Below are 14,901 nucleotides of genomic sequence, written 5' to 3'. Positions count from 1 at the left end.
AATGCTAACACCTTTATGGTATTTTACTTGGTGTTTTGGTGAACATGTTAATTTGCTAAAATGCCAAGTAATCTTGGCCAGTGCTTTAATGACTAAGTCCTGACTAGCATATCGATGCTGAATTGGGACATTTGGATAGCCTATTACCTGATATTTAGGTGTGCATTTTCTATGTGAATGTGCCAAATAATGTGAGTGTGTCCCAGAAATCGATTTTGCACAGCGGTATGTTGCGTGTTATAAGGGTACCTAAGAAAGCAATCCTGAGGATTGTTTCATACATGTATTGTTTTTAAATATTTACCAAACAAACTATACAGGGTTGAATAGGATTCATTTCCCTACCATAGGCGTATCATAAATGGCACAAGATATTGTTTGTGTGTTTAAGACATTTTTTAAACATTGAGTTAAAGTGTTGCTTAGTGTGTCCTTTTCTCAGGGTAAACAATGCAAACCACTAACACTGCTGTAACATTGCCATGTTCTTATGCAACATTGCGAGAATGCCGGTGTTTGCAATATGTCAACAATGTTGTGATGTTTGTATGCAAACACTTTTTAAATATTACAGAACATACACAGTGGAATTACCTTATGTGTAAACACATGCTGTCGGTAATGCAAATACTATGTCTTTTTTAACTTTTTAATTAGATGAAATCTTAGATTTGAACTGGGGATTTGGAAATAGGGGTGAAGTGTGAAAACCAAAGAGCTGTACATCTTATTAATGATGTTTTACCTGTCATTTGAAGTGCTCTATCCAAAGACATCTTTATGTAACCCCATGATAAAAGTCTCAACCCGTCACTTGAAAAGACGTTCACATTAGAGTCCTCATGATACAAAACCACTGTCACATGGACTGACCACACTAACTCCGCTCAATGTGATTTAGTATAGTGAATCAGATGAGATATGTGGAACTGTGACATTTAAATGATCCTCTCCAAAAGCGGTACATTTTGATCCTTTTTTAGTACTTTCTTATCCTTTTTTATTGTGGAGACTGGCTGGAAGTGTTTGACTTGTTTTGGGTGATGATCATGTGATGTCTTGCACATTTTTTATTTTACATTGTATATTTTTAGGTTTCATGAGATGTCATTCAGTTCATGTTTCTCAAACAACTGTTAACCAAATAAAAAAACTTTTTCAAAACAGAAATAAAAGTGTTGTCATTTTCACAATGTAAAATTGTAACAAAAATCCCATGAAGTGAAGACATTTTATTATATTACATGATAGGCCTACTTAGTACAACATGACAGTGCTTCTGAATCACATTGTTATTTTGGCACACTTCACCTCAATACTCAATGTTAGCAAAAAGGAGAACTGCAGTTAACTTTGTTAACGCTTGTCTTGAATCCTCAACATAATCTGGGTAACTTCTTGTATACCAGTACAGTACATACTGCTGACATTCCGAAGTAGTAGTAGTCAATCAGTAGTTTATGTTAACAGTCAATAATATCACCCTTCATATCTATATTTCAAGGTCCCAACTCACACATACTTTGTCTTCTGATATACGTACAACTCTCCACAACTCACTATGACTCCAGTCTGAACTGGAGGGCGCAGGTATTGCGGTCCCCTCCATCACCAGTGTCAGTAGACCTGGCGGTCGACACTTCCACTCTCAGGACAGAGAGGGCCTGTTGCCCCAGTGGTTCTCTGGATCTCTCGCTCTGCCTCTGGCTCCTCGGACCCTCATATGCCGTGCGCACCTCCAGGGATGGGAGCCGGGAGAGAGCTGGCACGACCCTGCGTAGTATGAAGTAGATCAAGTTACTGACGTTTCAGAGGTAATAGAAGACCAAAATAAACCAACAACACCAATACACATACCAGGTTCAGTACAGTCACAATTGTAAGATCTGAACATGTATTAAGAAGGCAAGCATTTTAAAATCTAATGAAAATATGGCAAAATACAATTGTGCACTGTTTGATTACTTGTACTCATTTTCACATTCAGATGTTAAGAGCACTTCTTATTTTGTTAACATTTAAAACAGATGTTTTCTGACCTGTTCTTAAGGTTTTGCTTCAGTGTTGACAAAGTGAAGTTGCTGACAAAGAACACAATTTGCTTCAGGTCTTGCCAGAGCCAGAACACTGCCATTGGTGCAAAGGTGAGCCAATGCCGAAGCCTACAACATAGCCATATGCAAATATAGTCCACATCTGCCTCAGTACATTTCAAACAAAACATTTCTCAGAGGAACAGTTTTTAAATGTGCTCTCTATTTTTTTCTTCTTTAACCATGAAAACGGCATGTCATCTTCTTTTGACAAACACTGTATTATTATGTAGGCCTATATACTCTGCTATATATTACCAAAAATAATCAATTTAACCATTTACATCCCCATTAGTTTTCCTCTTTTCTCCACAGTTAAGCAGTCTATGTGTCACTTAATCCAGTTGTTCCCAAACTGGGGGTCGAGACCCTTACGGGGGTCTTAGCGAAAATATTCCAAAGACCAAAAGGGGGTCCCCGCTGAAAAAGTTTGGGAACCACTGACTTAGTCTATGACTTGAAGTGTATTGGTTGAATAAATCTATTTGAAGAAAACATTGGCAAGCAGACCTGTATGTGACCATGAAGACGAACCAAAATGGGAGTATGCATGTGATGAGCAAGATGGTGAAGAGTCGAATGGGGAAGTAGAGACTGAAGAAGCCCATGAGACCAAACAGACTCATGTCATATAGAAACACTGTGGAGAGAAACAAAAACATAACAGTCAAGAAGAACAGTGCACTGCACCCATACCTATATAACACTGTGCCTGTGCAATAGCCTACTTTCATTTCTCAGTGTGGTATAGGATCAATTACACTACCGTTCAAAAGTTTGGGGTCACCTTCATTTTTCCAGTTATTTTTTTGCAATTCAAGTCGCAGACATCTTTTTAAATAGTTTGAAATGGAATAATGGAAAGTACTGAACAGCCGCAAGTGAAAAAAGGTTTGTTTACCCATAAAATTGGTTAAACTGGACAGAAGAGTGAATTCTAACCAAGCTTTTTCACCCATTTATTACATAGAAATACGTGTTTTAGTCCATTTTTCTACAGACATTTCTTTGGTTTATCAGAGAATGCATGGAGCTATTGGACAGCTCAGTGTCTGCCCTTTCCAATGGTAGGTGTATGATATTTGTTGAGTTGCCACCTTGTCCACAAATTCAAGTCAAAGTAGCTGCAGGATTTTCTAGCCATCAGAATGAACCTACTTATGACTGCACAATCCATTGTCTCAGTCATGTTTTAGTGTACAAGCCAGTGCCATACATCGTTGGAAAGTGTAGATTCTCCTTTTTCAAATGATATGTATATCATCCGGCATTGTATGGATCGACAGGAGCAGACATCAACTTTTGCATGCATGTGGCTCATAGAGCTCATTGGGCAATTCTGGACCTCATCTCATCCCGGGAATGAATTTGTAGAACCGCAACTGGCTATTATTAATGCCAAAGGTCTCAGTTTGATTAGTACACCTGACTAGACACTACATTAGTAAAGGTACACTTTGATTAGTCAAAAGTTAGTGAGACATTTTGGTCCATTTTATGCATCGTATATCCATTCAAGAGTTACTTTTTCCAATATCAAATTGCTTATTTGTTGCATGCATTAATTTCAGGGAACGATAACTCTATACATTGATTTTATAACTGAACTGAAATTAAAAAGAAACAAGCTAAACTGTCAGAAAGAACTTTTGTGGGAGGAAAGTGTGGTGACCCCAAACTTTTGACCGGTAGTGTAAGTTAATTTATCCTTCTATCAAGATATTGGTCTATCTTTTTTTCTCTATCTGTTTTTACTACGGAGACACAACTGAGCATTCTGCTTGCCCCAATATTCTACCACACTGCAGTGTTGTAACACCTGCTAACACTCATACTGTATATGTGATAGAAGTTTAGCACATGCTGATTATCAGTCACCAGTAGCAGGCCTGACTATCCCATGTCAGCCGGATCTCACAGAATTCCGTGGAATGGACACAGATCTTTGGGACACGAAATCTGTGTCAGTTACACAGATTTTGCCAAAATTCCGTGCCCTGGACACAGAGGTATGTTCCGTGATGGAGTCACGGAAGTGTTTTCTATATTTCCACAACACTATGTTAGGTCTATCATTAGCAAATAGATACCAATTGCTAATACTAATCGAAAGAATGCTAAAGAAATTTACCAAAACAATGCCTAACCTTAACCTTTTTGAGAAATACCTTTTCCCGTTGGTTGATAGGCTATCAAATTCATGTACTAAATGAAAGAATACTAGCTGTGCCCAGACCAAAACAATACCTTACACTAACCTGTCAGTAACAAACTTTTTTTTATTTTTTAGAAAAAATCATGAGAAAAAACACAAGCCTGTGGGAATATAGAGAAAGCACTTCCGTGGGTCGATCACGGAAACCACTTCCTTGACTATAGCACGGAATTTTAACAAAATCTGTGAAACTGACACCGATTTTGTGTCCCAAAAGTCCGTGTACATTCCACGGAATTCTGAGAGATCATGTTGCCCATGTACATGGCACACTTGAGGTTCATGATTATGATACAGAACTGCTGTATCATCAACTTTGTAAGTGAACAACTGAACTGAACAATGCTGGAAATTAACAAACAGCATATTGAAAGATGGATAGAAGTATAAAAAGTTACCATTCTGAATCCATCCAGGAGTGTTTGAGTGTAGAACTTGTTCTAAAATGCTAAGGCCCATGGGAAGGTTGGCCATCCTCTGAATGCCCTCTCTGTCCGGAGAAGTGGCCTTAGGCGCTGACCTTCCCCCATCATCATATTCCTCCATATCGTTCTCCTCAGGCAGAGGAAACATCCCCTCTCTCATGCGAGCCACTAAATTAGAGGAGAGGCAAGCCACACAGTTGGGGTCTTGCTTCACAATACCTGTGGAAACAAGTGCAAAAGCAGTATCACTGATTAATGGTTTAGCAGATCCGTCTATTGTATATTCAGAAATGCATGTATTTATGTGCTAGGCTTACATTTTTAAATAATTAAAAAGATGCAATTAACGAAATCGGCAACCTTTTTGGAATTCCTTTACAAATTACGTTTTAATTGATAACTAAAACCAAATTAACCGACTGAAAATGTAAACATTTGTATCACTGGCAACGTAGGGTGTGGTTATCTGATTTTTAATTATCAGTCTAATCAATGCTGGTAGCCTATATGGTGACAAAATGACCAGAATTGTATTATCAATAAATTCTATACGAACCATGCCTCTGCAGGTATTCAACTGCATCTTGGTATCCCTCAACATAGGCCTCACTGAGAACCTGAGACACATAAGGTGAAGAGTACTTTTTCAAAATATATACTCCATATACAGAGTTATCTTATCTACATGCCTTTTAGGGCCTTGTATCTATTCTGTTTTGAGAAGTGTTAGGTGGGTCCTCACACCAAAATCATTATTGTCTTTTATGGCAAAAGCTTGATATAAGGGCACATTAATGACAGTATTATAACGATTATGAATTCTCTATTAATGAGGCTCACTCAACATTTTATTCTTTAATTTTATATGGCCTCATTGACCTCAAAATTGGGCTCAGTAACTTATCTGGGGTGAGTTTCTCAAAAGGGAAGTTGTTAGCCTGTTAGCAACTTCGGTAGTTGCCAATGGGAAAATGCATTGAAAGCAACGAAGTAGCTAATGTAGTAAGCAACTTTGGTTTTGAGAAATTCACCCCTTGTTGAATCTTTAACTCATATCCATGTTAAGTCCGTATGTCATTATCAGTATTTGTCTGTACCAAAGTTAAAAGGGTTGAAATTACCCTCCAGTCACGAGGATACAGTGCGGTAGCCACACGCAGCAAGTTTGACACGGTGGCCTGAAAACAGTGGCCATTGATGACAAAGTCACACAGTGGACTGGGACCATCCTGAGGGCAGATGTCAATTTCCCCAGCGAACGGCGATATGGTGAGGGTATGGCCCGTGGTCTGTGTCGGTTGGATATCTGTCAAGCCACCATCAACATAATGCTGTGTGGGGGCATAGTGACAGGTCAAAGGTTATAGAAATGCACAAACATCCATGTCTTGTAAAACAATTCTGAGTATGTTTTTAAATGTGGGAGCGGGTCACCATACTCACCACACCCTTGTAACTTGGTGGTATCACACCACAGTACATTGGTACAAAGCAGCTGCAGAGAAGAACCTAAACATTTAAGATAAATACACCACAGCCTATATTATTTTGCAAAGTTTAGTGAATTAAATAATAATACATTAACAATAATTAATTTCCATGGTGTTCCACACACTTTGATAAGATCCTCCTCTGTGTGAAACTCAGACACGCTCACATTCTTCCCATCAGGAACTCTGGTCATGGAGATGCAAAGGCGACCCGTGGCGAGCTTGTGAGCGTCTAGAGGAAGGCGCCGCCGGATCGTGTTTTCCATCCATTTGAAAACACTTATGGCAGGATGGAGGGGACCAAATGCATGCTCTCGCACAAGCTTGGCAAACTCAATCACATCGTCTCTCACCCCACCTGAGACAGAGGAGTGATTGAATCTGAGGTGAATCTCACCAAACAAGATATCGGGATTTTATTCAAATGTTCAATTAAAAATACATGATCCATGCACTTGCCTTTGAGCCGAGGCATTTACAGTTTTTTAAAAACCTTTTAACATATGTGACAAAGAAATAGACATGCTGAACTGTTTCAGCTTCATATGTCTTGCTAACTTATTTCATTATCTTTGTGAGGGTTGTTGTTTTTTAAAGTCATACTTACCCAAATTTGCTCCACATACTACAGCAGCAGCGACCAAGGACCCTGCAGAAGCTCCATAGACCTTTGGTGCTGTCTGTGTAATCCGAGGCGCGTTGTCCCGGAAACACTGCGACACTCCCAGCTGGTAGGTAGACAGAAACCCTGACCCAGAGAAGGAAATAGATAGAGGTGCGCCTTCACCCTTCCCCATGTCACATAAGGGGTGCATGGTGTAAGTGAACTTTCTCCACTGGATTATTTTGACCTGGACGTAGGACCTGTAGTATTTGCCACATGAATATCTTGACCCTCTTTAATCCTGGCTTAACTTGTGAGGGAGACCTAAATACTCTGCGATCATCTGAGGAGGGTCTGTTTAGAACAGCAGGCGGAGTCAGGAAAAACTTTTGTGCAGTCACAGAAATGACTGTAAATATCATTGGGAAATTGTGATGTTACAACCTCCATAATGCCCACCTAGGCCTTTGCATATTTCTGACAATTTTGCTTGCAGGTTGCAAGGCGGTGATATCAGCACCAAATTTGGACACACTTTACTACTCAACAATATCACTTACTGACAATACACTCTTGTTTGTACTTAAGTAAATAGGGTAATTGTACTTTGTGTGTACTTTATCTGACCTTTTTCATTGCATCCCGGGCTCTGTAAATGTACATAAAACATGCTTGCATGCATCTCAACCATGCAGTGATGTTAGGGCAGCTTAACCAATACTGGAAAAAGAAGGGAGACATTGTCCATTGAATCAGACATATTTTTCACACTAATTAGTGAAGCACATGAAATGATTAGTTTGAGGTCTGCTCAATATCATATGATGGTGTCATACAAAGACTGTGTTTTAGAGTTTAAGAGTGAATAGAACAAAAAGAATAGGTCAACCATGGCTCACAACATTATGCATATCATACTGCTCAGTAAGAGTACACCAGTAAGGATACTTCTAATTGAAATGGATTCTGAAATGGATTAGAAGTTTTGTCCCAACCTCACCCAATGCCATCATGCATCTATAAATTCGTACAAATCCCTTTAATCCACTCTGGTAGCATAAGTGCTGAGAGAGAGGGAGAGAGAGACAGGGAAGGATTGGCAAATTAACCGGGCCAGAATCAAACCTGGGTCGCTGGCATAGCAACCCAGTGCCCTACTATTAGGCCATAGCGGGCCCTGATTTCTTGTCTTGATGGACCCCTATCAAGGTTACCCAGTTAGTGAATTACAGACATGGGCGACACACAAATACTTCTAGCTATGTCAAATAGGGATGGGATATCGATATCGGTATCTGTGTATCGGTATCGGGTTCAGATATCAACATAATTCAGAGATCGGATCGGATCGGAATATTCCCGAAGTATCGGAATTTTCCCAGGACTGATATTGAGCCAGGTGTAATGTTAATATGTCATAACACTAAGTCATAACACTTGCATATTCGTTTTCATGATGGGATTATTACTTTTACTTATGAATTGGTTTCCTGTTCTTCTGACCTCCTTTTCTGTCCAAATAGTTATCTTGGGCCTACCTCATGTTGAAATCCATGCATATATGAGGTTTTGGTATTGGATCGGAGTAGTATCGGTATCGGCAGATATCCAAATTTAGATATCGGGATCGGATCGGAAGTGAAAAAATGTGTATCGGTGCATCCCTAGAAAGAAATACTGTCAAAGGAGGCCTACTGATGCTGGTCAAGTATTTCTCAACAACATGAAGTTAGTTAGTCTAGTTAGTTAGTTAGTTAGTTAGTTAGTTAGTTAGTTAGTTAGTTAATTATACCGCCACCCCACCTTGGGTATAGGCAACGACAAGTGCTCTCCAGTCATCTTCTCTTGTCCCCATGACTTCCCATCATCCGCATCCAGGTCATGCTGCAAGCTGTTTCTTGGCTCGCCCTCTTCCTTGTGGTATTTGATGCAGGTTTGCCAAGAGTATGGTCAACCCATTTCCATCGTCTTTGAAGGACATCTTCTTCCACAGGCTACCTGCTGTTTGGTGCATAGCACCAGGTTACTGAACGAGAATGTTGCTAGGCCTACAAATATGACATCCCCTTGTTTTAAAGAATAGCCTACTGGCAAACACTTTTCTTTGCTGTGTTTTTGACTGCTGTTGTTGATTATGATGATAATAATGTGTTACCCATTCTATACCCACCACCGTGCCCCTCACATAGAAGACAGTTATTGATGTATACAGGCTACCTTTCTCAGCGAGACCCTGTACGGGGGCCTAGAGATAACAAAGCAGGCCCACGTTGGTTCTGACCTTTTGGTCCCTGTGTCTGTCTCCCTAGGCCTGGAACCAGGTGGCCTAACGATTCATTGACCCTTGATATCATAAAGGAAGAGTTTCATCCACAGTCTGTGGTCAAAATTAATTTAATTAATAACAATGCATCCATCCAAGCCCCTGCAACAGCCAGCAGATGCCGCTGTTGCAGGTCAGACGGAGTTCGTATCGAATGCGTTTATTGGTTGGTGTGTGCCCACGTGATGGACTCGTGCTTACGTCACAGCCATTCTGTCAGAGCCATCTAATATCAGAGTTACGCCACTCCCATAGACCTCTGTGGACCAATCTTTCCACAGCAATGGCGGCTCTCATGGAGCCTCACGGAGCGTTAACATGGAAATCCCCATTGACTTTAGTTCTATTAGAAGTTACTTAGTTCCAGGAGGTGGCGGTAGAACACAGAAAATGTGGTAAAGGTAATGTAATTTGTTTGTACTTAATCTTTGTTTGGTATGTGATGGTTCTGTGTTAGTTTCCAACGAACAGAAGTGTACTGTTAAGAAACATTTTAATCTACGCAAATCACATCACCAACCGACTTCCTGGTCCCCGGTTTGCGCAACTCTGTTATTAGATGGCTCTGCATTCTGTGATTCCTGCTCCAGCGTTCACTCAAAGGGCGCAAGTTCTTCAAGACCAAATGGCTAATATGGATAAAATAGTACAAAAGCTGCGGAAGATTTGGAAGATCTCTGCTAATAATCATATTTTACCGGCTGCGTTCTCCCTAATCTGTATACTAGGCTCGTTTTTAAAAGAACAAGACCTCGTCCCAGACTCCTATTTCAGTAACACGAGAAATGTTCTGAACTTGTAAGTATGATGTCTTGGCTAGGTAATAGCTAGCAAGCTGTCATTAGCTGTTTCACCTTGATGTGCTTGCTAACTGTAACTATGACTTTAATTGCGGTTAGAAATATTATCGCAAGGAAACGGAACCGATACCTAGAGATTATCAGGGTGATGATGAAACCATTCGTTTCCTGGCTTCCATGAGGAGCAACATTAGCATGCCGAGGGTTTGACGTTAGCATCCAAAGTTGCTCATGACAGATGAGTTGTCAAAGTTAGTACGAGTCATGTGTGTGTCTGTCAGATGAGATAAGGTTAACGTGACGCCTGCACTGCAGCAACAAACTTCACGAATGTGAATTAAGGCATATTTGAATACTGGGTAGCCTATGTTTTGAATAAAATGTTGATGTTGGAGTCACCTGTGTCCGAGGTAGTGTCCACAGTATAATGTGCGTGCGTGTGTGTGTGTGTGTGTGTGTGTGTCAGTCATTATGTCTTCTTCATGGTGTTTATATAATGTGCAGTTTGAGTAATGAAGTGTTGCTTTTGCAGGTACTTTGTCAAAATATCATGGGGCTGGACATTATTTCTGCTAGTGCCTTTCATGGTCCTCTCCTCGAAGAACTCCGCCGGGTACCTGCTGCCGCGACTGTGCGCGCTTGCCGTGGCCACAGCTGTTTGGTACGTCTGTGTGAACACCTTCGAAGCCATAGAGGAGGCTACAGGAGAGTGTTATGATGCCAGTACCAAGGAGCTTCGCGGAGAACTGACAAGTAAAGGTGTCTGCAGGAGAGGGGGGTTCGTTTGGAATGGCTTTGACATATCAGGACATAGTTTCATCCTGTCTTACTCCGCTCTCGTCATCACTGAGGAGATGGCAGCTTCATTAGATGGTGTGCGTGGATACAAGAAAACTGTTCTCCAGGGACTGTACGTGACCATGTCTGTCATTGTCTACCTGTGGCTGTTTATGTTTTTGAGCACCTCCGTCTACTTTCACTCCCTGCTGGACAAGGTTATCGGGACTAGTTGTGGACTTATGGCCTGGTACTTGACGTATCAGGTCTGGTATAAAATGCCGTTGTCACCAGGTCTCCCCAACCCGAATACCAAACATAAACATCATTTTTGAAAGACATGGACACACTAACTGTTTGCATTTACACACCTGCTGCATCAAAATGCCAGACAAATGAAAAGCACTGACATATGTTGGGGTGATATAATTGTATATTGTAATTTTAATTTGTTTGTTTGGGTCCACTTTTTATCACTTCTATGGGAGACCCAGGACAGCAATGGGGGATGGTTGCAACACCTTATTTGTCCTATCAGATACAGGCCAGAGTGATCATACTCCTACTTTACATCTTTATTTTGATGCCCCATCTTTGTACAGAGGGAGTATAATTAATCACTTTTGCTTGTGTCTGATAGGATGGGGGAAAATAGATGTTCCATCCCCTTTTGCAACTCCGGTCTGCTCTGTATTCTCCGTCCCGATGAAAGGTCATTCTAAATGGATTGGGTGCCTTGGGATATCCAACATGGCCGTTGCCAGCTGAGGCATCTAAAAAAAAAATCCACAAGTGTAATCCAAGAGGCTTGTGGTATGCACCTCCATTGGTCCACCAGTAGCACTGAGACTAAAGTCATTGTTGTTGCCTTCACGGTCACATGTTTACAGGAAGAGCTTCTAGAGGACGTTGGAATGCATTAGATTTAATCAGGATGACTGTGCAGTTTTCTTTCTTGATCTCAGTAATTCCACACTAAGCGTGTTGAGGGGAACATGGTTAACTGAGTTACACTGCCAGCCAGTGTATCGGTAACGCTAACAATACTGCTCTGGTGCCTGGGCTGAGTACTGTACATTGCCAGATAGTGGTACTTTTTAACTGAACTCTGTTTTCTTTACTGGCAAGGATACTGCAAGTAATAGCAAACCCAGATTTCTTTCTCAGTGTTTCTCTCTTTGTCAGTCATTTCTTTTTTCATAAATGGAATTGTTTGGGTGTACATATTAGAATACCGGTACATAACTCTATAATATGATTTGCCAAGTTTTCATGTAATTATTTATTATGTATGGGAATTTATTAGGTGTGGGAATTTATTAGACATCTCAGTAGAGCAGCTTACTGTAAAACAGACATTTTCATTGAACTGACATTTTTTTCCCCATTTTACTGTTTGAGGGTAGATCACACACAAAAACATCACGTTTGTGTTGAGTATTCAAAAGATGTGCTTCCAAGGGTCTTCCTATCAAATTGTTCAAAGTTCATGAATATCAAAAAGGTGCCTCTTGCTTTGTCAAAATTTCATTTGGAAATAAAGCATATTCAGCCATGGGAAAGCCTGAATATGATGTGTTGTTTTTTCACGAGAGTAGCTTCATCAGATCAGTGACCCAGGTGGTTGTAATGGTGTATGCCGTTGTAGAATGAACAGACATACCGTGGTCATTCTGTTAAGCATTTTTATTTAATTGTCATTGATGGCAACTGAACGAATTAAGGCTTATGAACAAATATTTGAAAAGCACCTGAAATAAATGCATATTTATAAATATAAAAATAAAAAATACAAAATCGAAAATAATCTATTGTGAACTTAAATGGCCACAAATATATTCCCTCTCAAATCTCATAACTCTTTTCTGTAGGCTTTGTAATAATAAGCTATGACTTAAACGTGGTCCAAGGCCCTTCGGCCTTACTCCCCAAAAAGTAAACAGAACGGATAGTAGGTAGAGTATGGACGGGACACAGAGGGAAGTGTGGGCTTGCTGAAGATCGTGACAAAGGGTTCTGAGAGGGTTCATGTTCTCACTGGCTTCAACTGTTCCAGAAGATTGAGGTGCAGGACACTTCTGCCAGGTTTACATTCCAGTGCTGATTCTACTTTCTAGTCTACATGTAGATTATGTATGCATGGTTTCAATTCCGTGTGGAAGGAACATCATCCTCATAGACAGACAGATAGTGGGTTGTGTGTGAGCTAAGCTCTGTGACTGACAAATATATGTTTGTGTGTGTATGGTTTGCGGATGAAAATGGCTTTTTCGCTAACTCCTCCAAACAGCTGAAGACAGTTGAAACATCTCTGAAAGGTCCACTTTTAAAACCAAAACCAACAGACTCAGAGATGCATAACTAAATACATACATACATACATAAATACATACATACATACATGTGAAGACACAGCAGAGACAAATGTGTGGCAAACGTCAATACTAGTGCATGGAAACATACAGTAGATGCAGATGCCCAAACTTGCAGGTGAGAGACACTGATGAATATCTTTGGTTAAACACCGTTCAGCAGTCCTCCCCTTCAAAAAGAACAGGATTCTGCCCATCATTATCTATAGACTGTTCACCTACACCAGTTGGACATAAAGTGATCCATGTAGTAGGATACATCAGGGCAGTATTCCAAGAGCATGGTTAAGTGACAAAGCTGGCTAAGTTGACCTGCAGCCAGTGGACACCTGCTAAACAGCCTGCATGAGTCATTTAGGCAAGAAAATGAGTTCTTCAGGCTCTTCCATTAGATGATTCATCACTACCTCAAGGTTTACTACTGAGCCAGGTTCTTGGAATACTCCCCATGTATGAAGCTTGAGTTTTTTTTTTTCTTTTTCCGTTTGTCAATAACGGCAAACAATGACTTCCTCTCAGAAGTCACTGGCTTACAGTGAGAGGAGTGGGCCAGGGTTATCAGATGAAGGGTGGAGATAGACTTCTTTTTTTCTGCAGTCATGCTAATACATTGCTACACAAAATCACATAAACACTGATATACTATACAGCATTCGCTCCAAGCATAAGTGAGGATCTATCACACGTACGTACGTACATTATTTGTCATTATTGCCATTGGGTAGAGCTTTCGCAGTGTTCTGAGACATAAAAACTATACATCACACTACTTGGTTTTGTGGTAGAGGGCTGACCCTGTCGTGTCCTTGCTGTGACCACAGACAACACACTCACCAGAACAGACAGACAGACAGAGCAACAGACACACCTCACCACCCCCACCCGAGCGAGAAGGAACCCAGAACTAACTCCATTTAAAACATTGCACCCCTTCATCCTGAAGGAATTTAGTAACATGGTTCTTGACGATATAGGAGAATACGACTCCTTAGCACACAGTGAAGCAATTTCACACACGCACGCACACACACACACACACACACAATAGCAGCACTCGTGGCCACACACACACACACACACACACACACACACACACACACACACACACACACACACACACACACACACACACACATTTTGTCACCACATTCACAAAGTATTCAGTTTTTACATGCACAGGTATGCATTTCTCGCACAGTTACTTCAGTCCACCCCTGCCTATGTTTTATCACAGATTCAGTATGTTCATGTTATGGGATGTGAACGGACCTTGTGATACGAACTGTCATACTTCACTTCACTCTTGTATCTGAATTTCATAGTAGCCTAATGTATTCAGCCTAGCTACAAACAACCCTAAAAATCACTAGCACATCTGCCTAGCCAAACACCTCATACACAGTACATGACCGATGTGGAACCACAACAACCAAATCATGCAATGCATTGTGGGGGCAAGTCCCACCAAGGGGTATTATGATGTCTGGTGTGTGTCAGCCTATGCAAGGAGGCCTATACCATGGAGGGAGTGCTGACTAAATGGACATGATGGAAGTTGATGCACAGTTCATCATTTTACGGCTATCAAATATCATTTTTGTAATGGCAATGACTTGATGCGTATTTGTCTTGGTCACCCAATATGTCGTATATATAGACAAAGTTTAGCATTTTTTGTTTGGCAGTATTTGGCAACAGGAGACAATTCTAGGAGAGCCTCAGGTTTTTTTGAGACGCAAGATCGACAGGGCTACTGGGCTAAAAAGGTGAAAGCCACAACTGGCGTTAAAGAAATAAGAACA

General features: G+C 40.7%; 2 protein-coding genes across 2 annotated transcripts; one reads left to right on the top strand and one right to left on the bottom strand.

Moving 5' to 3' along the window:
* Window positions 1-1,543: 1,543 nt before the first annotated feature.
* On the bottom strand, window positions 1,544-7,291 carry pnpla1 (patatin-like phospholipase domain containing 1). The gene is made up of 9 exons (XM_063209125.1): window positions 6,831-7,291; window positions 6,349-6,581; window positions 6,177-6,242; window positions 5,855-6,064; window positions 5,290-5,350; window positions 4,707-4,952; window positions 2,604-2,733; window positions 2,040-2,162; window positions 1,544-1,773 (listed from the first exon to the last, which is right to left on the bottom strand). The coding sequence occupies exons 1-9, from the start codon at window positions 7,036-7,038 to the stop codon at window positions 1,560-1,562; spliced, it is 1,491 nt and encodes a 496-aa protein (XP_063065195.1). The 5' UTR covers window positions 7,039-7,291; the 3' UTR covers window positions 1,544-1,559.
* A 2,131-nt stretch (window positions 7,292-9,422) lies between these two features.
* fitm2 (fat storage inducing transmembrane protein 2) lies at window positions 9,423-12,296 on the top strand. The gene is made up of 2 exons (XM_063209116.1): window positions 9,423-9,948; window positions 10,483-12,296. Exons 1-2 carry the CDS (start codon window positions 9,710-9,712, stop codon window positions 11,060-11,062), a joined length of 819 nt encoding a protein of 272 aa, XP_063065186.1. The 5' UTR covers window positions 9,423-9,709; the 3' UTR covers window positions 11,063-12,296.
* The last annotated feature ends 2,605 nt before the right edge of the window (window positions 12,297-14,901 follow it).

The sequence above is a fragment of the Engraulis encrasicolus genome, chromosome 10 (genome assembly GCF_034702125.1).
Source record: "Engraulis encrasicolus isolate BLACKSEA-1 chromosome 10, IST_EnEncr_1.0, whole genome shotgun sequence".
Classification (NCBI taxonomy): domain Eukaryota; kingdom Metazoa; phylum Chordata; class Actinopteri; order Clupeiformes; family Engraulidae; genus Engraulis; species Engraulis encrasicolus.
Note: the sequence above shows the minus strand (reverse complement) of the source record. Positions and strands in the feature narration are given on the sequence as shown.